General features: G+C 32.5%; 2 protein-coding genes across 5 annotated transcripts; one reads left to right on the forward strand and one right to left on the reverse strand.

Annotated features, from left to right (window-relative positions):
* The first annotated feature begins 21,177 nt into the window (after positions 1-21,177).
* LOC117925181 (shikimate O-hydroxycinnamoyltransferase-like) lies at positions 21,178-23,136 on the forward strand. 4 transcript variants are annotated; one of them, XM_034844100.1, is made up of 3 exons: positions 21,178-21,368; positions 21,439-21,907; positions 22,027-23,136. In XM_034844100.1, the coding sequence occupies exons 2-3, from the start codon at positions 21,497-21,499 to the stop codon at positions 22,915-22,917; spliced, it is 1,302 nt and encodes a 433-aa protein (XP_034699991.1). In that variant the 5' UTR covers positions 21,178-21,368; positions 21,439-21,496; the 3' UTR covers positions 22,918-23,136. The 4 variants fall into 4 exon arrangements, with proteins under 4 accessions (XP_034699991.1, XP_034699990.1, XP_034699992.1 ...); XM_034844099.1 differs by having other exon boundaries at positions 21,442-21,907; XM_034844101.1 differs by having other exon boundaries at positions 21,476-21,907.
* A 189-nt stretch (positions 23,137-23,325) lies between these two features.
* Positions 23,326-25,271, reverse strand: LOC117925183 (F-box protein SKIP1-like). Its single transcript, XM_034844103.1, has 2 exons — positions 24,888-25,271; positions 23,326-24,118 (listed from the first exon to the last, which is right to left on the reverse strand). The coding sequence occupies exons 1-2, from the start codon at positions 25,238-25,240 to the stop codon at positions 23,545-23,547; spliced, it is 927 nt and encodes a 308-aa protein (XP_034699994.1). The 5' UTR covers positions 25,241-25,271; the 3' UTR covers positions 23,326-23,544.
* Positions 25,272-27,274: the final 2,003 nt, after the last annotated feature.

A 27,274-nucleotide genomic window follows, 5' to 3' on the forward strand; every position in this document is an offset into this window, starting at 1 on the left:
CAATAATAATTTTTATATATTAAACTCATAATGAATTTATATTGTTTAATTATTTGATATTTTAGTTTGATGTTGGTTTAATTTGAATATTGATATTTAAAAAAAAAAAACTAATTTAATAGAATGAGCTTAATAGATTGTATTGATACAAACTATAAAAAAATTAATATAAAATAATAAAAAAATAATTTATTAGGATTTTATTTTATTTATATCCAATTTTTTTTAAAAAAACCTTAATGTAGCAACTTTATGTCATTAATATTAATGTCAATTTACCATAATTAATTTATAGAATAAAATTCTAATATCAAAATTTGTATAAGTTAACTTAAAAACAAAAATTTTAAAAGTCAATACAACTATGACACTTATTAGGAGCGTCATTACATACCCATCAAATAATGATGCTTATAATAAGCGTCAAGGTAAATAATAAAACTATGATGCTTCTTATAAGCGTCATTATATACACAGTTATAAGGAAAAAGATGACATCAAATAATGACACTTATAATAAGTATCAAGATAAATAATACAACTATGACACTTCTTATAAGCCTCATTATATACACAGTTATAAGGAAAAAGATGACATCAAATAATGACACTTATAATAAGTATCAAGATAAATAATACAACTATGACACTTCTTATAAGCGTCATTGTATACCCTCAATAATGATGCTTTTAGAAAGCGTCATAAAATAAAGCGTCATTAATTTCAATTTTTGTAGTAGTGAAAGCTCCTAACATTATATATATATATATATATATTATATATATATATATATATATATATATATATATATATATATATATGGACTTTTCGTAATCATGTAAACATGCTTTAAAGTCATAAAGGTTTATTAAGCTTAGAACCAAAAATATATGCATGGTTTAGAGTGGGCTGCTATATAATAATTTAATAAAAGCCTGATTCAATGCTAGCAGCAATGTTCAGTGGTCATTATGTTCTATGGTAGGACTCTAAGAGAATATTTGATCCTATCTTATTAATTTTTTCATCAAGGGTTTTATGAAGTGTTAGGGTTAAGTCATATCCACCTCAACACTAGTCGTGATGAGTCCAATACTAAATACAATCCTATGCACAAACTCAACACTAAATCGACAAGACTCGATTGAATCGATTGAGATTCTAAGTTAACTCAGTCGAATTTGTTAAATTCAATAAAGTTTTTCAAGTCAAAATGGAGAGCTTTTTTTTTTCTTTAAATCACAAAAGAGTATTAGAAAATTTTCATAAAAATCAAATATTCCCCTTCAAACTTTCAGCCCATCAATCTTGTCCGTCGTGATGAAAATCATAGAAGAACAAAAAGAAGAAATCAAATTAAACCTCACCTATAACTCTTTTGGAAGTCTATGGGAAGAGAAACCACCAAAGGAATGAGGGCATTCACTTACCACACTACAATCAAGTACGGTGGAGTGCAAGAGTGATTCTTTCACTAGTGAGGTCGGTGACCATGGTTCAAAGTGGTGGGTCTTGCGGTGGTGGTGAAAATGAGTAAGATGAGTCTTACAGTAACTGCTTGCTCCCCCCTCCCATTGCGGGTCTTAACTCTTGCAGTGGTAGTGATTGCTTACCCTCCTTTCCCGTTGTGGATCTTGACTTTTTTAAAGTTAGGGTGGGAGTTCAAAGCCTCAAAGATTGGGAAAGTGAGTTGACTTACCGATTGGTTAAGTAAAATGGTTTCTTTTATAGGTGGCATGGAACTTAATGGTAATCTATAGAGATTATAAAATGCACTTATATAGTATGTTTTTATATAGAGATTATATTTTAAATTTATTATATTATATAAATCTTTTATCATATAATATTCTAGAATTAAATTACTTTATGAATTGAATAATTATTTAAAACAATTATTTTTGTAAAGAATCATAATTATAAAAGTAATAATTATTTAATAACATGATTACATTAAGAAACTTATAATTATTTTTGTCCGAGATTGTATTTACATTAAACATGAAATTGATTATTGAATGGTAAGTTTTTAGTAAAAGTATCATTATATTTGAAATAAAATAATTTTTAATTCTTAGCATTATCATAAAAAACTTTCAACACATACTTTTATAACTATATTAATAGTGTTAAAAGAGATCATTTTATTTTACTAATATTTTTAGTTTATTTAATTACACTTTTTTTATAATTTACGTAATATTTTTATAATTTTTTGAACTTCTAACTATTTTATTTTCCGTATCACCTGATACCAAATCAAAAGTCAAGGCCGATACGCCTCAAAATCGATATACCTCGAGACCCTCCAAATTAATGATCGAGACCACAGATTTAAACCATATCAAGAGTAGTAAGAGTTCAGTTCAAGATCTCAACCTTATATGTACCAAGTGTAAGATGTCTACTAGGCTTACCTAGCAGTTTGGCGGATGTAAGGGGTGTTTCCCTAAAGCTACAAAAAGTAATGTCACGGTATATTCTTCCTCCCGGTCATCCTTTCTAAACTGTGATAATAATTATTACATTTTTCTAATACTATTTGAATTCACGGATCTTGCTTTTCTTTTATCATACAATTTTCTTTGCAAAGCCTAGATATCCTATTCTTTCTCTCTCTCTCTCATTCCTATTGGCAATGAGCTCGCTGATGATAAGAAACGACAGTGGGTTGGATGTTCATCATAATAATCAGTGAAATTCTACCATAACTTTTTTCTATTGGAAATGAACATTTTTCATAATTTCCCATGGTGGAAAGTGACTATCTGCCTTCTTTTTTTTTAATGGGAAATGAACATTTTTCATAGTTTCTATATGGTGGAAAGTGACACAAATTTTGTTTTATGGTTTATGTGATTTTTATCTTTTTTTTTTTTTTGGCCTTTTATCATTTTTTTTTTCATAGAAAATTTTTACTCTTGTCATGAATTTGTTTTATAGTAGTATATTTCCACAAAATTTATTTTTAATAAAAAAATGACATTTTATTACAAAATTTATTTTATAGCAAAATTGTATTGCAAACTTCATTTTTTATGATTAAAAATAATTGTATGAACTTAAAGTTACGATAAATAAGTTTTTGTGGAAAAGGACTCTTTTATAATAAGATGCTCTTTTTTAATCACAAATTAATTGATAGCAAAAACCCATTTGTAGTAGTGAAATGACGTTGAAATTGGCAAATAATATTATAAGAATAATAATAATAATAATAATAATAATAATAATATAAAGTGAAATGATTCAAAACTTGTAGAATTTGAAAAAAGAAAGAATGAAGATGGAAGGCTTACTATTTAAGTACCTTTTACTTTTAAATTGTATTGCATAGTAAGTTTTACATTCCTAACTTTTTAAAAACTTTATTAAGAAGTTGTCGATAGAAAATTTTATCAATAAGTTATCGATGGATTTAAATTTTAAACAAATCTATGGATTTCAAGTCCATGGATTTCAAGATATTTCAAGTCCATGGATTTTAATAAGATTCAAATCTGTCAAAATTTTCTATAAATAAAGTCATTTAGCTTATTACAAGACAAAGTGAAAAATACAAAGAGTGAGAAGAGTGTTTATGCAAAAAGCCTTCTTAGTTCCTTTATATCTCTCTCTTTTCAAAAATCTTTCATTTGTAATCTTTTCTTATAATCAAAACTTTATATTAAGTTCAAGTTTCATATTCAAGTTTTTTGTATCAAGGTATTATTTTTCAAAAAAAAAAAAAATCATTTCAAATTCAATTTTCATATTTTATTTTATACTTTAAATTATATTTATAGAATTTACTTTTGATTTATAAATTGTTTTATGTCCTAAATAGAAATCATATCGAAGTCAAATTCTGCTTAACAATAAAATGATATTACAATTTGGAACGGTCAATAATAATAATAATAATAGATCACAAGATTAATGATCGGAATTATGAGATGGTTGAATTTTTAAAGTAGACGAAGGACTTTAGGAGGATTTGAAAAGATTAACAACACCCTTTTGGATAATTTGATCATGTCTAAAGATTAATCGATAACCGATAGTAAATCACAAGAAAACCATTAAAAAATCATATAAATTACTACCATATAGAAATAGGGGCTACAAGAAGTGTAATCTCTCCATGTTTTATCACACAAAACATGAGTAATTGAAATAAACTTTATATTGACCAAATTTATGTACACCACAATTACAATAAATGGAATTATTTGAAGCACGTGCTAATAATATTCATACATAAACCATTGGCAAGTAATTGAAACATGTCACTACCAAATACATACATAGCCTATGCATGAAAGATCTATATATACATAATTGGTAATTTATATACATGGCATATGGGATATATATATATATATACTTCCAAAAATGTCATTAACATATCAAATTTTACTTGAAGACTAGACATGGATATCATCACTATAGGATTCTAAAAAAAAATTAAAAAAGAAAAAGAAAAAATGATGATATAATTTGTAGCAAACCTAAAAATCCTTTAAGAGATGGTGAGTTGATACCAAATATTATGCTTTATTAAATTTTCATGGAAAAGAGGAATTCCAAGAAACTTACTTCCAATCATTGTGTGGACCCTGCATTTCGGCTCATGCGTTTCCCACTCGATGGCGAGCTCAATTTTAATTTGAAAAATGATTTTTATTTATTAAGAAAATGACTTAGAGTGGCCACTTATTTTTGTTTTATTTTTAAAAAGGGTAAACAAAATAAGAAAGAAAACCCTAAGTACGACTCCTTATTTTGGAAAAGGTGATCTACAAAAAATCGGATCGGGCTCGGGGGTCAGGTTACTTATCGGGAAGGTACGGTAAAGACCATAGTACCCCTCTAAGTCCCTAAGGTCAGGCCTCTACTAATAAAATGAAGCTGACGTGGCAATTGATGAGCAAATCAATGAATATCCTTAATGATCATGCACATATAAGAATTGAGACATGCATAGACAACAATTAGAGGGAAAATGGGTATATACCTGGGCAATGAGCCACCATGCGCTATCAATAGAGGGGTTAGTGCACAATTTAGGAATAATTTCTAGCATGCATGTTAGAGCAGGATAAATCAATCATGTATCATAATCAAATCGATATATCAGTCAATCAATCCATCAGTCACATATGTGGGGCCCTCACCAAAGCCCGTTTATTTTACATGAATTAATCCCATAAGTTCCATTATTCGGACTTACAGAAAATTCAAAATCAAGAGGGGCAGAAGATTGTTTGAAGACCAGAATGGAATTAAAGCTATTTGAGAGTAAATCGGATTTTTGAAATTCATTTGAAAAATTGGAGTCTCGAAGGTTATTTAAAGAAAATTAGGATTTTAGAGTTTATTTGAAGATCGGACTTTCAGGAATTAAATGTGAAAATGAGAATTTTTAAAAATTAAATTTGAACAGGGTTGGAAACTTGAAAATGATTTGAGAGTTCGGGATTTTAAATGAGGGGATAAGTGGATGAGTGAATAAATAAAGGAATGAAATAACGATGGTGAAATAATAAAGTTTAGGTAAATAATTACGAAAGATGGAATTTTAGAGATTTGAAGATGTGAATTTAGAGATTGAAAACTTAAGAATTTATTTAGAGATGAGATCTTTAGTATATGAATAACTGAATAAGTAAGTGGATAGGATAACATTAATAACGAGAATAATCATTAAACAGCGATATATGGACGGTGGAGTTTTTGAGATTGGAAATTAGATTTGGAAGTCGGATTCTGATGAATTAAACTTTAACGATTAGAATAAACAGATAATATAGAATAATAATGCTACTTAACAGAAATAATATTTTAAATGAATAGAAAAGGAGCAATGGAATTTTAAGATTGAAAATTAAGTTAGGACGTTGAATTTTTGACGAGTTGGACCTTAAATGAATAAAAAGATAGGGGATAAGAATTCTAGTTAACGAAAATAACATTTAGGCGAATAATAGAATTTCTAAGGTTGAAAGTTAAATTGAGATTTTTGAAATATTGGACTTTGAATAACTAAATAAATACGGGGTTGTAATTTTAAGTGATGAAAATAAGATTTAAATGAATTGTGGAATTTTTAGGACTGAAAATTTGAATTAAAATATGGAATGTTCGAAGGATTAGACTTTAAATAACTAGATAAATGCGGGATTACAATTCTAATTAATGAAAATAAGGTTTAAATGAATTGTAGAATTTTTAAGATTGGAAAATTAAATTAAAACATGGAATTTTTGAAGGATTAGACTTTAAATAACTAGATAAATACGGGATTAAAATTATAATTGATGAAAATAAGATTTAGTTGAATTGCAGAGTTTTTAGGATTTGAAAGATTAAATTAAAACATGGATTTTTTGAAAGATTAAACTTTAAATAACTAGATAAATACGGGATTATAATTCTAATTGATAAAAATAAGGTTTAAATGAATTGTAGAATTTTTAGGATTGGAAAATTAAATTAAAACATGGAATTTTTGAAGGATTAGACTTTAAATAACTAGATAAATACGGGATTAAAATTCTAATTGATGAAAATAAGATTTAGTTGAATTGCAGAGTTTTTAGGATTTGAAAGATTAAATTAAAATATGGAATTTTTGAAGGATTAAACTTTAAATAACTAGATAAATACGGGATTACAATTCTAATTGATAAAAATAAGGTTTAAATGAATTGTAGAATTTTTAGGATTGGAAAATTAAATTAAAACATGAAATTTTTTAAGGATTAGACTTTAAATAACTAGATAAATATGGGATTAAAATTCTAATTGATAAAAATAAGATTTAAATGAATGTTTGAAGAATTAAATTAAAACATGGGATTTTTTTATGGATTAGACTTTGAAATAACTAATAAATATGGGATAATGATTCGGTTTATGCAAATAAGATTTAAACAAGTATTTGAAGAATTAAATTAAAACTTTGGAATTTTGAAGGATTAGACTAGATAGATTGAGATTTTTAAGAGAAATAAATAGATAAGTATGGAATAATGCTGCTAATTAATCAAAACGATATTGGAACGGATGAAAGTGAATAGCGAGATCTGTGAGATTAAAAATTAAATTTGAAATATTGAGATTTTTAAATGAAACAAATAAATAAATATGGAATAATGTTACTAATTAATCAAAAACGATATTTTGGACGGATGAAAGTGAATAGTGAGATTTGAGATTGAAAATTAAGTTTGAAAGATTGAGATTTTTTTTGAAGGAAACAAATAGATAAATATAGAAAAACGTTACTAATTAATCAAAAACGATATTTGGACGGATGAAAGTGAATAGTGAGATTTGTGAGATTAAAAATTAAAATTTGAAAGATTGAGATTTTTAAAAGAAACAAATAGAATAACGTTAATATTTAATCAAAACGATATTTGGATGGATGAAAGTGAATAGTGAGATTTGTGAGATTAAAAATTAAATTTTGAAAAATTGAGTTTAAATGATTGGAATTTATTATTATTATTATTATTATTATTATTATTTAAAAAAATGAATAAGTAAATATGAAATAATAATAATAATATGCAAGGTCTAAAATTAAATTCGGAAACATGAGATTTTCGAAAAATTAAATTTAAAATTTTGGATTCTTGGAGAATTAAAGTTAAAATTAGAATCTTAAAAAAAAGTTATTTTGAAGATAGAACTTTGAAGGATTAAATTTAAAGATTGAGTTTCAAGAATTTGAGGTGAATAAATAAGAAAAAAAAACATGAATAAGTGAATAAATTTAGAGCTTCAAAATCTTAGGGGATTTTTAAGGATAGTTTGGGAATATGCAAGACAATCAGGGAGAGTTTTTTTAAAAAAAGAAAAAGAAAAGATTTTGAAATGCATAGTTCCTTCATGTGTCAACAAACCATTTCTCTTTTCTTTTATCGACTAGTCCATGCATTGCTATAGCCAATTCTATGTCTCTTATCCATTTCTACCCCCTACCTCACGCACATGGTCTTCCCTGCCCTACTCTCATCTGGCAGAGATGGAGAAAGAGTCGCATCCAACCGCGGTCTAGGAGCTCCAGCTGGCGGTGTTGGAAGGCTCAGCACCTCCTGCGCTAAAGCAGGAGCTGAAACCTCCACAGCCTAAGCCTTAGCAAGAAACGAAAAAGAAAGCCGGAGTGGGGCGAAGCCATGGTGGTTTTGAACGGTTGAGTGGGTGGGGACATGGGTATTAAGCCTTGTTATGGAGATAGGAAACACCAAGCCAGATCAGCATGCATGAACGATCCTCAGGCTTCTTTCTCTTTGTAATCACTATCATCTAGCTATCTCCTTTAACAGACCACTCGTTATCCCATACAGAAATGTCATACCTCCATGGACGAATCAATGTGAAAACTCAGTCCCCTTAGCCTTCTTACTATAAACTACTAGGGTCACCTTCAGTTCAGTTTTTTTTAACCTTACAGCCTTGAATGCACTCGGAGAGAAAAAAAAAAAAAAAAAAAAAAACAATGGAACAAGAGGATAGCAACAAAAAGAAGAACATGAAGACTTTAACAAAAATATCGGACCCATTTCATCCATGGATTCAATAGCCAGTGGGTTAAAATGGAAAATACTCGTCAGAACAGGGCAATAAAACACGGCAAACTCTCCAAACATTTGATCAGTAATCAGCAAACCAAAGCAACCCAACAAGTAGCATTGCAATCATAGAGAACGAGATGGGAGAAACTATAAATGGTCGTACCTGAAAGCCTCTTTTTCCTCAAACTTACTCCTCAGGAAAGCTCCTCCGCCTGTCACTCTCTCCACAAGATATCTTTCCGAACCCCCCTGTCTCCTTGCAACCCCAAGCTTGATACCCCCTCTGACTCTATCCCCCTGCAGCTAAAAATCTCCTATCTCCCCTACCTACAGCTCCTTGGAATCACCTTCCTTAGCAAGCCACCACCTGCCCCCCCTATTCGTGCATCAACAAGTATGGTGTCGTCCACCACCAGCATGGTCGGCCATCTCCCTGCCATGTCCATCAGCTGGTCCCATGCGTAGGGAAAAAGGAGCCCTCACTTATCTCAGGTGCTGCCCAGCTCCTCCAATGCTATATAAAAAAAATCCCTAAAAAAACTAATAGCCTCTGACTCTCTAAAGGGGGTCTACACATTGCCATTTTCATCCAAATATCACAATATTCTTTTCTTGATGATGGAAACATGCTTGTATTATTCCATAAGGACTCTAAAAATTACAGCCAAAGTAGTATTTCTTTGGAAAAAAAAAAACCCAAACTAATCCAATTTTCAAACTATTTGCCAAAATACTCTTTTGAATCCACATCAGCAATCCACATCAACAAGCCATCTTCGTCAAACTTTTTTTTTTACTTTGGAGACCCAATTTTTTCCCGAAATCAACAATCCATAAAGTATTCTCTTCTCTGCGGCTCCACCATCTACGGCTCCGTTTTCTCTCCTCACCGGTTGCGGCTCCCACCAGTGGCTCCCACCAGCAGCTCCACCAGCAGCTAGGTAAATTTTTTTCGGGTTCATGAGTTTTTTCCCACTCATTTTCCTTAGCTTTCTCACCAACCAAACAAAGGAAAACAAGTTGTTTTGAAAATTTTAAAAATCTCAAGTTGTTTTCAATTTCATAACTATCCAAAAAACTTGAAAAACCTTTTCTTCCACCTTGTATTCCTCTTATCCTGGAACCCAAAAAACCCTAACCTTTGCCTCATTTTCCTCTCATCTCGAAATCCTGATAACTGTCGATCTGCCCATGATTCATCTTCATCGTGATCCAAAATATGGATTTCGGATTGGATGAAGGTGGGGGAGAGAGAGAGACTTGAGAGGTTAAGGTTTTTTCGGATTGGGGTTTCGAAAGGGAGAAAAAAAAATTCTTTTTTCTATAAAAATGGAGTTAATATGTTGGAAATTAACATAGTTACAATACATCAAGTGGCTATTAATTTTAGAAAAGAATATGTTTCAGTGAGTTCCTCAAAATTGGGACAAATGGTCTATTGCTATCTGGCTTTGATTATACCTGGAATAATGATGATGTATTACAGGACAGGGCCACCCCTGATGAATTTGTGACTACAATATCATTTGGTTTATTATTTTCTGTTATCCCTGCACATGAAGTGTAAATTTTTCTTTTTAGCCAATTCCAATCACAAATTGGATGATGATAACTGTTGATGATGTTTTTTCCTTTTAACTTTTCTTGGATAAGTATGTGAAAGATGTTATTATGCCTTGGTTATTAAAATGAGAGTTTACTGACTGCAAGTTGAAGGGTTTGAAATTAAATATGGCCTTTAGCAGGGTGCTTAGGGGAAACCTATGAAATCCCAATATGGAATGGAAATACACTCCTACTTAATGTAGAGCTTAATGTACTGATCTTTGTTTTACACTGATCAAAGCACGCTCTTCACATTAGTGCTAATTTTTCATATTTTTTGTGGCATATTTTACATGTTCAACTTTCTCAACCATTACTACTGGTAAAATTTCAACAGCCTTACAATTACTCGCTCCCGAATAGAAGCTTCAATTCCTCACAAACATGGGCCTGTTATTGCTGGTTATGAGGCAGTAGCTTGCTTGATCTTATCCATCAACTATTTCTAAAAGTACCTTAGTGGCTGTAAGCATGTTTGTTAGAAAACTTACAATACAATGATATAATTCATTTTCCTGATGTAAATCTTATTTATTGCTTGGCTGTATCTCATCTGAAGTGTATTTTATGGTACAAATATAATGCACAATACAATGATACACGTACAACAATACATATGAACAACAAATATTAATATTTGCCTAGTGAGAATCTGGAACTAAAATTTATAGCCAAAAATTCAAAAAGCTTTGTTTTGTGGATTTTGTAAAACACCTATGCATTAAAGTAAAAAATTGGGAAAAATGACTCATTATTTTTTGTAAGAATCTGCTTCTTCCAGGTTTAATACATATTTATGGGAATCTTCTTGACATAAGACATATGGAAGCAACTTCAAAAAGTTACAGAAAAAAAAAAAAGTGAAAGCCTCTACACTTCCTAATAAATCCTTAGGGTTATGAGTTATAATTACTTGTTTATTATTAAAATATTTTATCTTCTTATTTATTATAATTACTAGATTTATCGAGAAACCATCATTACAAATGCTTAAGTTTTTCAAATTATTTTTAAATTTGTTTTCATAATTTATTAACTTTATAAAATTGGAAGTGATTATTAAATTTATTTTTGTTTCTTTTTCTCCTCTAAAAAAATATATACTTTTTATTATATATATATATTTTTAAAAAAAAATTATTAGGATCAAGGAGATTTGAGTGTGTCATTTTTCAATCATCATTTTTATAAAGATAATACTATTGTGCATATAACAATCTCTTTCCCATTATAGGGCTCCTAGAACTCAAATCATGACCAAACTCTAAGGCTCCTAGAACTCGAATCATTTAATGGCATGTGGAACATTTAATAGCACCTATACAAATGCTAACGACTTTATAAAACTGAAAAAAGACATGTAGAACCTAGGCTGGATCTCCAAACCATGAAAATTACTTGTAATTATTGGTTAGCTTTTGAATTGTATCATATATTAGAAAATGTATCAAATTCTCAATTATTATAAATTCCTTTTGGTAAAGAATATTGTATAAAGTATTTTCTAAGTTAATTTATTATTGTGATATCATATTTCCTCATAGAATAAGGAAAGTTATTTAGAATATTTTCATAAATATTTTAGGGCATAGAGGGAAAAATCTATAAGATCGAGATAGACTCCTAAAGATTATAAAATATTTGAAGAACTCAATAGTTATAAATAATAAAAAAAAAAACACTAAAACCAAATTTAATATATAGAAAATATTAGTTTTTACTTCAAATTTAACTTATTAAATTATAAATTGTAGAAATTTAATTAAATTAAAAAAATTTAAAAATTAACCAGACATAAGCAAAAGTGTATTAACTATTCCGCTTTCTTTTTGTTAATTATTTAAATGGAAAATATTAAAACATTTATAGTCGTAACTATTAATTATGTTGAATATGTACACATTACATCCATTCTTGAACAAATTTAAAAATTTTTCCCACTTAATTTGGGTAGCTTAAACAAAGACATTTTAATTGTTAATGGAAAAATAACAACCTTTTATTCAATTTTAGTGGTAATAAATAATAAGAAAATATTATTAATAAAAAACATTGAATTATTTGGATATTAAGGTGTTATTTGTTATTTGATTATTGTTAATAACATACCCTATTATTGTTATTTGTTATTTCATTACAAATTGATGTTATTAGTAATGTTTTATATTGTGTAATTTTGTGGTTAAAAATGAAATTGATTTGATTTTTTTGGCTTCTTCTATAGGTAAACTATGTCTAATTTATCGATGGCAATAGTTTGTTTTTGTAATGGGAAAATGGCGAGAACACAGACCGATGTTGATGATGTTGGGGATAGAGTTGTGGTTGAACCTATTGATGTGCCTCTTGGGACAACATATGAACAACTGTTGGAAATGATATACTCGGTCATTGACATCAATAAAGAACATTTTCGATTAATACTTAGTTGTAAGTATCCTATGAAAAAAGGGAATAAATTCCAACCTTGCCCGGTAAAGAATGATAGTGGCGTAGCTCGAATGTTAGAAATGCATAACAGATTTTGGATGGATGAAGTTGAGTTATTTGTTGAACAAGTAGCTATTGACTTACAAATGAATTCACCAATTGGTAATTGCATGCCTTTGTTACTTGGTGAAAATGATGGTACTAGTAATGTTCAAAATCCATTTACTTTTGAGCATAGATCAGAAGAGGATGAGGAAGACGAAGAAGGAAGACAATGTGATGATGACAATGTAGGAGCCGAGGATGTTCATAATGATGATAATCAAGATAGGGAAGGTAGCTCACCTTTTCTAACTGTTCGTGAGGCAATTGAAAGAGAACAAATGAGATATGTGGTTGTGGATGGGGAAGGATGTAACATGTCAAACAATCCAGATACAGAGGATTTAGATGACCCAATTGAATTATCTCCAATGCAATATCATTTGGCACCATCACCACAGTTTGAAAATGTTGAAAACATTGGTCATGTTGTGTCAAGTGAATGGACCCCATGGGGAAACACTCTTATGGGACATCCAACTGGAGAGTTCATAGTTGGACAAATATTTAATTCCAAAGGAGATTTGCAACATGCTGTAAAGATGTACTCTATTAATTCGCACCAAGAGTATATCGTTTTGTCATCCACAAAGAAATTGTTGGTTCTAAGATGCAAGAAAGCTGAATAGTCTCAATGTCCTTGGAGACCACGTGCTACAGTTGTTAAAGGGACATTTTTATTTGAGATCAAAAAATATAGTGGCCCACACACATGTGTCAATCCTTGCATGAACCAAGATCATCATCAGTTAGACTCAAACCTGATAGCCGCCCATATAGAGGGAATGATTAAGACACAATTCACACTTTCAGTGGCTTCCATTCAAGCAAGTGTTGTAGAAAGATTCGGGTACCATATCTCACACACTAAGGCTTCGAAAGGCAAGCGTAAAGCATTAACTAATTTGTTTGGTGATTTCTATAAATCATACACTAAATTGCCACATTTTTTTGGTGCCTTAGAGCAAGCCAATCCAGGATGTGTTATAATTTCTAAAACATTCCCAGGAAATATGCGAAATGAAGAGGTATTTCAGCGAGTCTTTTGGGCATTTCATCCTTCCATAGAGGGCTTCAAGCATTGTCGTCCTATGTTAACTATTGATGGTACACACTTGTATGGGAAGTATAAGGGCACTGTAATGATTGTCATGGGCTGTGATGGAAATAATCAATTGTTTCCTCTTGCTTTTGCATTAACTGAGGGTGAAAATGTTGATAGTTGGAGATGGTTTTTGGCATGTATTAGAAATCGAGTAACTCAAAGGAGGGGTCTTTGTGTTATCTCTGATCGTCATCCTGGCATTATGACTGCGTTTGCTGATGTTTATCTTGGTTGGTCTGAGCCAAATGCATAACATCGAATTTGTATGCGCCATCTTGCTAGCAACTTTATGACTCACTTTAAGGACAAATGCTTGAAACAACTTTTATGCAGAGCCGCCTTAGAAACTAAGGTAGAAAAATTCAACATGCATATGGAGACAATTGGGAGAATCAATCAAGACGCACTCAGCTGGTTGGAGGCTATTCCCTTTGAGAAATGGGCACTATCACATGATGGAGGTCGACGATATGGCATAATGACTACAAACATGTCAGAAGTGTTCAATAGTGTGCTTAAAGAGGCACGAAGTTTCCCTATCACCGCATTTGTTCAATTGACATTCTATCGAGTTAATAGTTACTTTGCTGTAAGAAGAGAACATGGTGCTAGTCGAATTGCTTCAGGTGAACAATACACTCCTTATGTTGATGCTAAGATTAATGCAAATGTTGTTAAGGCAGGTTCTCATGAGGTTGTTTTGTATGATCACTTCCAAGGACTATTTCATGTGAAGGCCATTAGGGATAGTAAAAAGACATCATCTGGTGGAAGAACACATCGTGTTAACCTACGTGAGCATGGATGCACATGTGGCAAAACACTCATATATGGATTCCCATGTAGTCATATTCTAGCGGCATGTCATTTTCGTTCAATTGATTTTAGATCATTTGTTCAACATTATTACACTATACAATCGTACTTTAGCACTTGGGCACCACTATTTAACCCCATACACAATGAGCACGAGTGGCCACCATATGTTGGTCTAGTTATTGTGTCTACAGATTCAATGAAACGTGTGTCAGGTGGACGACCTAAATCTACTCGTTTGCATAATGAAATGGATGTTAGAGAAGGTAAAACCTCAGTTACATGTGGTTTGTGCAAACAAAGTGGTCACAATCGTCGTTCTTGTCCAAATAAGAACATGGGTGCTGGGCCTTCATGATGGGTGCTAGGCTTTGGATGTTGATATTATGTTATTTGTATTTTGGACAATACTTATGTTGTAAGAGAGACTTTGCTGTTAATTTCAAAATTGTAATATGAATATTTTGATGAATCAAGTGGTTTGTATTTTGGAGAATACCCTATTTATAGGGGAGACTCTGTCGACATTTTTAATATTTGGATGCGAACATCATATTATTACATTTTTTTTTCATTATTGTACTTGGATATTGATATTGGTTGTAGATGAATATTTTGATTAATCAGGTTATTTGTATTTTGGAGAATACCCTATTTATAGGGAATACTCTGCCGAAATTTTTAATATTTGGATGTGAACTTTAGTATTTGATAATTTTTTTAAAATTATTGTACTTGCATATTGATATTGGTTGCAAATAAATATTTTGATTAATCAGGTTGTTTGTATTTTGGAGAATGTCCTATTTATAGGGGATACTCTGCCGAAATTTTTAAAATTTGGATGTGAACATTAGTGTTTGACAATTTTTTTAAAAATTATTGTACTTGGATATTGATATTGGTTGTAAATAAATAGTTTAAATTATAATATTAACATTATTTTATTATGACAATATAGTAATGGAGCATAGAGAGGGCAAATTCAATCCTGATCCATTAGATCGCTCTATTTTAGCGCTACAGGACAGACATAGGTCTCAATTAGTGGATTCTGGTCAGGTATATATGTATATATAAATATAGATGTATAGAAAAACATAATCATGAACCTTAATTAAGTTCTTATTTAATCGAAATGGTATCTTTTGTAGCTTAATCAGGTATTGACATGTCGACAACGTTTATGGACATTCATGCGAGAGTGGAAGATGGACCCTCGTATTCGGCGATATGTGATGCAGTCTGGATTTTATGGTGTATATTGTGTCAGACACATTTCACTAGATTGGCCATTGATCACGAGTCTTGTTGAGCGATGACGGCCCGTGACACACACATTTCATTTACCTATTGGAGAGATGACTGTTACTTTACAGGATGTAGCCATGATTCTTGGATTACGTATTCATGGGCCTCCTATCACTAGCACATGTGACATAGATTGGTCACTACTATGTTCTGAGCTTTTAGGTGTCGTCCCACCTCCATCTTAGATTAGAGGGTCATTTATATCAGCACAATGGTTGCGTGAGCAGTTCTCATATCCACCAGCAGGGGTCGATGATGTTATTTTACAGCGTTATGCGCGTGCTTTCATATTAGCACTATTGGGTGGAGCATTGTTCGCAAACAAGATTGGCACACATGTACAGTTATGTTACCTTCCACTATTGAGAGACTTCATTGAGATTTCTCACTATAGTTGGGGCAGTGCAGTGTTGGCATACCTATATAGAGAGCTATGTCGTGCGAGTTTAGATAGTGCCACAGAGATTTCTAGACCTATCACACTATTACAGGTATTTCGACATAACTATCTATTATAATTAATTGACTCACATTATTGTTGTAAGTTGTCTAATTTTGATAATGTTATCTGATTTTGTAGTTATGGTCATGGGAGAGACTTCATGTGGGTCGACCTGATTTCGGTCGTCCTCCAGTGCCTATAGTAGTCCCACATGTACATGATGATGTAGTTGATGGTTTACATGATCATCTATTGCCAGATGAGGCACTCCCAATCGATCCATTGGGCCACAGGTGGAGAGTACCCCTGTCTTGGTCTCATAACCCATCACCACATGTATTGACATTCTATCGAGATCAATTGGATGCCCAAACACAGGATCAGGTAAAGTGTAGATGCATAAGATTACCTTTGCAATATTTTCCACCAATGTGACTAATTATTTTTTAAAAAAAATTACAGGTATTATGGGAACCATATACAGCAGATTTGATTGCACATCTTCCGGGTATATGTCAGGCTGATGAAGAAATTTGGCAAACTATGTCACCTCTAATTTGCTTTGAAATTATTGAGTAGCCTACCAAAGCGAGTTTTACGCCAGTTTCGTATGCAACAAGGGATACCTCCACCTTGTTTGATAGATATGGAGCTACATTTAGTGGATAGGCGAGGACGACATCAGTACGATTGGGTCACATTCCATGCTCAGTATATTTCTCTTTAGGCTACTCGTTCTAAGCGTATTGTGACAGCACCACTTGCGATTACTACCATGTCTTTTTATGATCCATATATGCAGTGGTATCGACGTATCACACAACGCCTGATCGCACCTGTTTTGCATAGAGATCATATGAGGTTCCATAGTACAGCTTCTGCCACTGAGTTATTGGTGAGAGCATTTGAGATACAAAACCATTTTTTAATGAATGTTAAACTTAAATTATGTGCAAATGCCTCATGTTTCATTTTCCTATACAGATCATCGCCGTATCGCAGATGGCTATTTCAAATGATTTGGAGGAAACTCACTGAATTGCTATTGATGTTTTACGTGCTATAGGAGAGGACCATCGCATACACTCAACACATGAGCCATCCACATCTTCAGGGTCATCCATGAGACCACCATCATTGATTACGCCTGTTAGGGTACCACCCATTAGAGGTCGGGGGAGAGGTGGTCGTCGAGCTGGTCACCAACATGTACCTTTGTCATCTACTTTGGTACAACCCTCACATCAACCGATCACATCTACCTTTCCTTTATTTCAGCCATCTGCATCATTAGAGTCGCCACTTTCTCTCCCTGATGTATCCATACCAGCCTATTCACCTCGACCCGAGACTACCATACCATCTACCCTTACCCCTGTTCAGCCATCTATATCATTGGATGCACCCCCACCTATTGTAGAGTCTATTGCACCCCCACCTGTTACAGAGTTTATTGCACCTCCACCTGTTACAGAGTCCATTGCACCTTTACCTTTTCTTCAGGGGACAGCTCAGGCTGCACGATTACATGTACGGGTACCTAGAGGACATCGAGCTCCACGTGTACGTCGAGTTCTACCTCCATCAGTTCCATCTATCTCGACAGCTCATGTAGATGACGTGTCACAGTCTATAGAGATAGAGACTTTTCAGATAGCACAAATGGATACAACAAATATGGTCATCTACCGTAGATGTTCACAATGAAAGAGAAAGATTCCATCATGTGGGACACATTTAGATCTTTTTTCATGTTTGTAGAACTATTATACTTTGGTTTATACATTTAAGGTTATATAAAGTGCTAATTCAAATTAGTGATGTTATGTTATTTACATGTTTCCTTGATAATTTAAACAAATAAAACTCAAATGCATCCTAAAGTCTAAATGAAAGAAATTCTAACTAAATAAATTATTACAACCATTACCTATTTTTCTTTCATATAATTAAAAAATTATACATTTTAACCAAGACATAAGTTCAAATCATACTTAATAATAAATAACCTAAAATCATAATCATTGGCATTAATTTTCATATGAAAATATAAAATTTTAAATAATATAAACAATTTCTTTAGTTATTTTAAAATTTAAAAATAATATGAATAAATAATTTTCTTTAGTTCATATGTGAAAATATTTGTAAAACAAATAAATATTTTATTTACCATAAATATATAAATTTTTATGGGAATGCATGTAGACCAAATTAATTTCTCAAATTTTCAAGGAAAATATGAAAAAATAAAGATAAAAATACACACACACACACACACACACACACATATATATATATATATTTTAAAACAGTTGTAACAAAAAAATTTGTGAAAAGCAAAGTTCTAAAATCCCATACTTTTTTACACATGAGTTCCCCTTAAAAATATTTGTGAAAATTACAACATAATTGTAATTTTGATAAAAAAAAAATATTTTAAAAATAATATTAAAATTACAACACCATTAAAATAGATGCGGATTGAAAATAATTGTAAAACCACAGTTACTAACTGTGGTTTTATGGTTGTTTTGATAAAAAATATTTTTAAAATAATATTAAAATTACAATACCATTAAAACAGGTGTGGATTAAAAATAATTGTAAAACCACAGTTACTAACTGTGGTTTTAAGGGAAATTGTAAAACCACAGTTTGTAACTGTGGTTTTAAGGATACTTCTTTTAAAACCATAGTTATAATAACTATGGTTTTATGGGTATTTTGATAAATAAAAAATATTTTAAAAATAATATTAAAATTACAACACCATTAAAATAGATGCTGATTGAAAATAATTGTAAAACCATAGTTACTAACTGTGGTTTTATGGTTATTTTGATAAAAAATATTTTAAAAATAATATTAAAATTACAACACCATTAGTAAAACCACAGTTAGTAACTGTGGTTTTATGGTTGTTTTGATAAAAAAAAATATTTTAAAATTAATATTAAAATTATAACACCATTAAAATAGGGATGGATTAAAAAATAATTGTAAAACCATAGTTTGTAACTGTGGTTTTAAGGATACTTCTTTTAAAACCACAGTTAGTAACTGTGGTTCTAAGAGAAATTGTAAAACCACAGTCACCAACAGTGGTTTTTTACACTTAAAATTCATGTGGATGCTTACGTGGATAAAGAATACTACTTTGACAAATATTTTGAAATGGATACTATTCTTATCATTTTTTTTTTACAAATAAATTATTTTGGTCTTAAACTCTCTTTCCGAACCCCCCTGTCTCCTTGCAACCCCAAGCTTGATACCCCCTCTGACTCTATCCCCCTGCAGCTAAAAATCTCCTATCCCCCCTACCTACAGCTCCCTGGAATCACCTTCCTTAGCAAGCCACCACCTGCTCCCCCTGTTCATGCATCAGTAAGTATGGTGCCTTCCACCACCAGCATGGTCGGCCATCTCCTTGCCATGTCCATCAGCTGGTCCCATGCGTAGGGAAAAGGGGGCCCCCACTTATCTCGGGTGCTGCCCAGCTCCTCCAATGCTATATAAAAAAAATCCCTAAAAAAACTAATAGCCTCTGGCTCTCCAAAGGGGGTCTACACATTGCCATTTTCATCCAAATATCACAATATTCTTTCCTTAATGATGGAAACATGCTTGTATTATTCCATAAGGACTCTAAAAATTACTTCCAATCATAGCCAGAGTCATCCAAATATCACGTTAAAAACCACTTCTAACATAAACAAAAATAAAAATAAAAATTCAAAAAAAAAATTAAAACCCTGTTTGCTAACTGTTTTTTAAAGCAATTAAAAAAAAAAATTTGAAAACAGTTTTTGAAAACTACTCTCTAATTTTTATAGAATAAAAGTCTATTTGGAAACATGAAATGTTTTTAACTTATTTTTAAAAATAATTTTTATATGTAATGTTTTATTTTTAATTATTTTATATGTTTGTATAATTATTTCTTAAAACAATATTTAGAAAACAATTGAAAATAATAAAAAACAATTAAAAGATGTTCTTTGAAAACACTTTATTTTTTGTTTTTAAGAACAAAAAACAAATTTTAGTTATCAAATGTATTTCCTATGTTTTTTATTTTGGAGAACAGAAAACTATTCTGAAAAACAGTTTCAAACAAGCCTTAAATATTTGGCAAAATTTATAAATATTTTTAAAATATTAAAAAAAAAATCATTTGTAATGCATCTAAAAAAACACTTGATTGGCATTCTCTCACACTTAAAAAAAATATTGTCAAACTGACACTTAACAATTGAAACATATTTATATTATTACATCAAAAACTCTAAAAATTACCTTTTAACCATTGTAATCCAAATATAATAATTGAGTATGTTTGATAATATTTTTATTTAAAATATTTTTAATAAAAGTGTTTTTTTTTAAGTGTTCTTAAAATAATTACCTATTAAATGCATCTTCAATTTTTTTTTAATATTTTAAAATCTTTGTTGAACGCCTTGTTTCTTCTTTAAAAACAATTTTTATGTTAAAAATGCTTCTTAAAAACATGTCAAATCAATTCTTAATCATCAATAATATTAATATTATTTCATTAGAAACTAAAAAATTTGTTGAAAGATAAAACTTAAAAAAGCAGAAGTTATTTCTAAAGGTAAGTTTTATTTTCAAAATTAAAAGCATTGAAATGAGGGTATGGAACAAAGATTGTCTTATACTTTTTAGCCAGTATTCATGTTATTCCATAAAAAAAAAAAAAACTATTTTTTCTCCACTACCAAACAAATTCTTTCCTATCGCTCATTTTTTATCATTCCTGTGGTGGAGGGAAACAGAAACCTAACATGCGTGTTCAATTTGAATTGCCCACTCTCTTAGCCTGCTTTATGATTTAAGCTGCTGCTCCATATCCAAATGAAGTTGAACGTGTCTCCTCCGTGCGCGCGCACACACATACACATTCTCATCTCCAGACTCCATCACCACCAGCTTCCCCGCGTCTTAGCTTCTAATTAATCCACTGTGGTATGTGATTCTTTTGTTTTTGCTATAATGTGATATCTTAACAGAATGGATTAAATTTTATTTTCTATAGCAGCTTTGCTAGCTTTTAGAAGAAAGTAATGTTGTAGGGGTATAGGGAGGTGGGTGAGATGAAGATTGAGGTGAAGAAGTGGAGTATGGTATGCCCAGCAAAGGATACCCCCAAACACACCCTCTGGATGTCCAACTTGGACTTGGTGGTTCCTAGAATTCACGTGCCCACTGTCTACTTGTACAAGCCCAACGCTTTTTGTTCCAATTTCTTCGACGCCAGTAGGCTTAAGGAGGCTCTCAGCGACGCTCTTGTCCAATTCTATCCGGTGGCCGGAAGGTTGGGGTTGGATGCAAATGGTAGAATTCAAATCAACTGTAATGGAGAGGGTGTGTTATTTCAGGAGGCGGAAGCGGATGCTATTATTGATGACTTGGGTGACTTCACGCCTAGTCACCGACTACGGCACCTCATTCCGGTGGTGGACCATTCTGCCCACATTTCTTCTTATCCGCTCCTCCTCTTACAAGTATGTACTTACTCTATTATTTTTATTCATTTTTCACATCTTATTATATCCTATTGTAGCATTGGGGTTCTGAATAGAAATATTTTTATCTTAAAAATAAAATAAATATATATACACAGGTAACTTACTTTAAGTGTGGGGGAGTCTGCCTCGGTGTGGCCATTCACCACATGGTAGCCGACGGCAGCGGTTGCATCCATTTCATCAACTCATGGTCTGATATCACACATGGTATCCCCATCGCCATCTCACCCTTCTTTGATCGGACGATTCTCCGTGCTCGTGACCCGCCTGCTCCAAGATTCTCCCACGTGGAATACCATCCTCCACCTCCTCTCCACGGCCCATCCACCCCTAAGCCCACTTCCACGCTCATCCTTCATCTCACACCTGAGCACCTCAACACCCTCAAAGCCAAATCTGTGCGCCATGGAAGCCCAAGCCCAAGCTCAGTGAAATATAGTACCTATGAAACCCTGGCAGCCCACTTGTGGCGCTGCATATGCAAGGCACGTGGCCTCTCCCATGATCAACCCACCAAATTGTACATCCCCACCGATGGACGGTTGAGGTTGCGTCCTACACTCCCACCTGGTTACTTTGGGAATGCACTTTTCACGTCGACGTTAACTGCCAAGTCGGGTGATCTCCAATCTGAAGCCTTGTCAGACACCGTTCAGAGGATTCACAACGCAATAGCAGGAATGGAGGATGAGTATCTGAGATCGGCTGTTGACTACCTTGAGATGCAGCCAAATCTAACGGCTCTAGTTAGAGGGGCTCACACATTCCGCAGCCCGAACCTCGTGGTTGGGAGCTGGACACGACTACCAATCCATGATGCGAATTTTGGGTGGGGAAGGCCCATGCACATGGGGCTGGGGAGTGGGGTGTTCGAGGGAAATGTATGCATACAGCGGAGCCCAACCAAGGACAACCATTTGTCTGTGGTGATATGCTTAGAGGCTCAGCCCATGCAACTCTTCAAGGATTTGTTATATGACATCTGAAGGAAATGCAGGTCACCCAAAAGCCCATTCCTCCTATGCTCTTCTTCCAGTAATCTATTATTGCTTATTGGCATTCAAGCCTATAATATATTAGCCTGTTTGTCTCCTTAGAAAGGGGAATACTTCAGAAGAAAAGAAAAGCTGTGTATAAGTCTCCTCATTAATATCTTACCAGAGGCTCCAGGAAAGCAGCAGAAGCTGAGGGAAATTTCTTCTCAAGGGTATTTGCAATGAAACAATGTGGATCCCAGAAGAACAAAGCAGTCTCCACATTGTCAATTTATGAGACAAAAATACATAAAAGAATCTTCAGATGTAAACACATCCAATAAAGAACTTTTCCAAATCAATGTGGATCAAGCTCCATTTTTAAAGAGATTCTGTAAAACGACTTCAAGGCATGTCCCATAATAAACATTAATATATCATACCAACAAACACGGGAAGATTCTTGTTACAGCAAAGCAATACACAATACACAGCATAATCAAACAGAGCAGAAGCAGGAGTACCAGTAGCATTGGACAAGCCTATGAACTATAGAAGTAAATTTGCAAATCAACCCCCTTTATAGAGCAATAAGACACTGACTACCATACAGTTGATGAATTGAAATACCTAGCCTGATCAAATTCGGAAAGTATCTGTTTGGAATCGATCATCGTACAACCGCCAATGGCCATACCTCTCAGCATGAAAGACTGACCTCGGGATGTAGAAATTTGGCTTCTCAATCTTCTTCAAGTTCTTCAGATTGGATGTAGCATTGGCAATGTCTCGACTTGTCAGGTTTGCACAACCAGAAAGATCCAAGTACTCGAGGTTCAGACACCCATCACAGATCAAAGCAAGGCCTTTAGCTGATATCTTGGAGAACCGAAGTTCAAGGTGCTCTAAATGAGGCATAGTTTTGCCAATAGCAGCAGCTTCAGAGTCCCCATCTTGAGGACAAGCATTTAGATATTCGTTAGGGACAATTCCTATGTGTTGGGAGGGATCCAGCCAGTTCATCAGGTTCCGCTTCAGAATTTTGAGATTAGGGCAATTCCTTCCTAGCAGAATCAGGGATTCATGAGAAATTTCATAGCAGTAGCTAATGTCAACTTCCCTGAGCTTGAGGCATCGAAAAGCTACTCTAGCCATTGATGCATCAGTAACATTTGGACAGCTCTTGATTGAAAGAACCTCAAGATTCGAGCACCTGAAAATCCAAATTCACAAAACCTAATTTCATCGCTCCAAGAAATTCAAGGCTGGCAGTGCAATAACACAAGTATCCGGTCCCATCATTCAAGGCTTATCGCATCCAGATGATGAAACTAAACCATAAATCTTATCTAGTTCTCCCAATTTTTTTTTTCACCATTCAGCTCTCTCTGAAACCATATACTCTCCAAATTTGGGACCAATTTTGGTTTCATAATACAAACCCTAACCCTACCAAACAGATCCAAAAGCCAGAAAAGGAAATCCCAAAACGAAACAAGCAACTGCAATAGTTATAAAACCCCCTTTTTATCAAATATAAAACCCTATTTCATCAATTTAAACTGTGACCAACCATACGATAATGATGATCAAAATTACAAACCCACAAATGCAATCGGGCGAAACCCATTTTCAGCATCCAATAAATTAGGGCGCAAGAATCAAATCCAAAAACTCAAACCTGAAAATTAAACTTTGGGCATAACTCAATTTCATCATTCAGAAGCTAAATTGTGAAAAAAACTCAACTCAAAACATCCAAATACCAACATTTGTGTCAGGGTCAATTAAATAAAGATTTTAATTAAGATTTTGTTGCCCTGAGCAGTAGAAACAGAAAGAGATGGAAACTTAAATAAATAGATCCCTCTCTTTTCCTTCATTTTCTCAGCAAACAAACAGAAGGCTAATACAAATCCTAATTGAATGCGTTAATTCCAGAAATTATCACCAATCAAAATCAAGAAAACTTCCCCAAATACCTGTCAGCGGCGAAAGAGAGCGACCGATCAGAGCAGTGTCTGACACGAATTTTGGTGAGCGACCCACCGCTCCAATCAGCAATGGATTGGAGCATGGCGTTGATCTTCCGCTCAAACTCAGGAGTCCACCAGCGAGCGGACTCGGTGGGGGAGTCGAAGTGGACTTCGAGATCGAGGGTGGAGAAGAGAGAAGGGTCTTTGCAGGCGTGGAGCCAGGACTTGCAGACGAGCATGGGTCCAGTCCATCGGTCGTGGAGGGTGAGTCGGGATAGAACATTGGTGAGGCACTCGTGAGTCAACTCCGACCAGTCCGAGTTGAGTTCAGACTCGGCCTGGCCTCCTTGGTTATCCATTAGAGTGGATAGGTTTCCACAGCGGCTTCTCTTGCGGTCGGTTTTATCGGGTGTGGCTCAGCCTATGTTAAATCACTGTACACGGCAATTTCATCATCCGACACCGGCTTATGTCTCCTGCAAAAAAAACAATTTAAAAAATAAATGGCAATCAAAAATATCTTAGGAGATGTTGTTTTATTTTTAATTTTTTTAAAAAAATTAAGAAGAATGAAAACAGATTTTTTTTAAATTAATATTTAAAAATGAAATGTTATTTTAAAAATACTCTATAAGTATTTATTTATTTATTAAATTATGAGTTAATATAAGTGAATATATCTTTATAATAAAATAATAATAATAATAATTTTGACTTTTCTTAACTGAATGTATTTTAAAAACAATAAAAATAAAAATAAAAATAAAGGAAAACTAAAACATTTGTACAACCAAAAACAATCTAACATGTCTCTTTATTTCTTTTACTTTAAATATAAAATATTTTTTAAAATAATTTTAAATATATAATAAATTGTTTATTTCTTTTACTTTAAATAAAAAATCTTCTTAGAATAATTTTAAATACATAATAAATTATTAAAGTGGTTGTTTATAGCATCCTGTAGTATCAAACTTTTATTTCTTAATTTTTAAAAAAGTTGCTAAGATACTGAAGTGATACTTATCGAATAAGATATATAGGTAGTTGAAATATGTATTACAAATAAATGGGTCAAAAGTAGAAAAGTATAAATAAATGGAAACAAGGTATAAATAATGACACAAAAAATTATATGCGTGTGGCATCACTTAATTGATGTTTTTTCTATAGGTACCGAAAAAGTAGTAAGTGTATCAAAAGGATACTTGAAGGGTATTTGGTTTTTTAGTTTTTTTACTTGAAGCAATTTATTTTCAAACTTTAAGTTGTTTATTTTCTTATTTTTTCATAACTTATAATAAATTTTTTACTTAATAGAAAAGTACAAAGGTGGTGTTTATTTTTTTTACTTAATTCTAAATAGAACTTTAATACTTAATAGTATTGAGCATTAGGTTGTTTGTTTTTGTAGTATTTTATTTCTATTAAGTATTAAAAAGTAAAGAAAAACTAATACATTACTTTTTTAATTTAGAAAAAAAACCAAATATTTTGATTTTTTTTTTTATACAGCAAAAAGTTCATAATAAATCATGAAAGAGTAGAAAAAAAACAACTTAAAGTATGTAAATTGTTAAAGTATTTGTTTTAGGTAGTTTGTTACTGATTTGTTTGTATTCCCTATTAATAATGGATGTGTTGTTTAGTTTGATCTATTCTTTAGTCATAGACCGCGTTTGTAGGACTGTTAAACGTGGATTACTTTCAATTCTATTTGAGTTATCTTTGTAAGGCTATTTATAAGCCAATAAGTTATTTATTCAATAATAAGATTTCTTAACATTAGGTATCAGAACCACATCACTGGGCCTAATCAAAACTTGAGAAGCGGCAATCTTCTAAGAGTGTAGCAATAAGGATGGCAACTGAAAGTAACTTTGTGCAACTAGCAATTCCAAAACTTGATGGACACTATGATCACTGGTGTATGCTCATGGAGAATTTTTTGCGCTCAAAGGAATATTGGAACTTGATAGAACAAGGGATCCCTACAGCAGAAGCAAGGGTAGACTCACTCAAAGACAAAAGAAGGTGATTGAAGATGTAAAACTGGAGGATTTGAAGGTTAAAAATTATCTCTTCCAAGCCATTGATCGATTAGTCCTAGAGACCATTCTGAACAAGGATACAACAAAGAACATTTAAGACTCTTTGAAGTAGAAGTACCAGAGGATGGCACGGGTGTAGCATGCACAATGACAAGCTCTTCAAAAGGAATTTGAGTTGCTCAACATGAAGGTAAGGGAATATGTGAATGAGTACTTTTCTCGAACCCTTACTATAGCCAACAAGATGAGGGTTCATGGTGAGAAGATGAAGGATGTTGTGATCATTGAAAAGATTTTGAGATCTATGACTCCTAAATTCAACTATGTTGTGTACTCTATCGA

This window comes from Vitis riparia, chromosome 11 (genome assembly GCF_004353265.1).
Source record: "Vitis riparia cultivar Riparia Gloire de Montpellier isolate 1030 chromosome 11, EGFV_Vit.rip_1.0, whole genome shotgun sequence".
NCBI classification, from domain to species: Eukaryota; Viridiplantae; Streptophyta; class Magnoliopsida; order Vitales; family Vitaceae; genus Vitis; species Vitis riparia.

Coding starts and splice junctions, on each gene's coding strand:
- LOC117925181 (XM_034844100.1), top strand. CDS start 21,497: ATGAAGATTGAGGTGAAGAAGTGGAGTATGGTATGCCCAGCAAAGGAT. Junction 21,908..22,026: donor ATCCGCTCCTCCTCTTACAA/GTATGTACTTAC, acceptor ATATATACACAG/GTAACTTACTTTAAGTGTGG.
- LOC117925183 (XM_034844103.1), bottom strand. CDS start 25,240: ATGGATAACCAAGGAGGCCAGGCCGAGTCTGAACTCAACTCGGACTGG. Junction 24,119..24,887: donor CTCTCTTTCGCCGCTGACAG/GTATTTGGGGAA, acceptor TTGGATTTTCAG/GTGCTCGAATCTTGAGGTTC.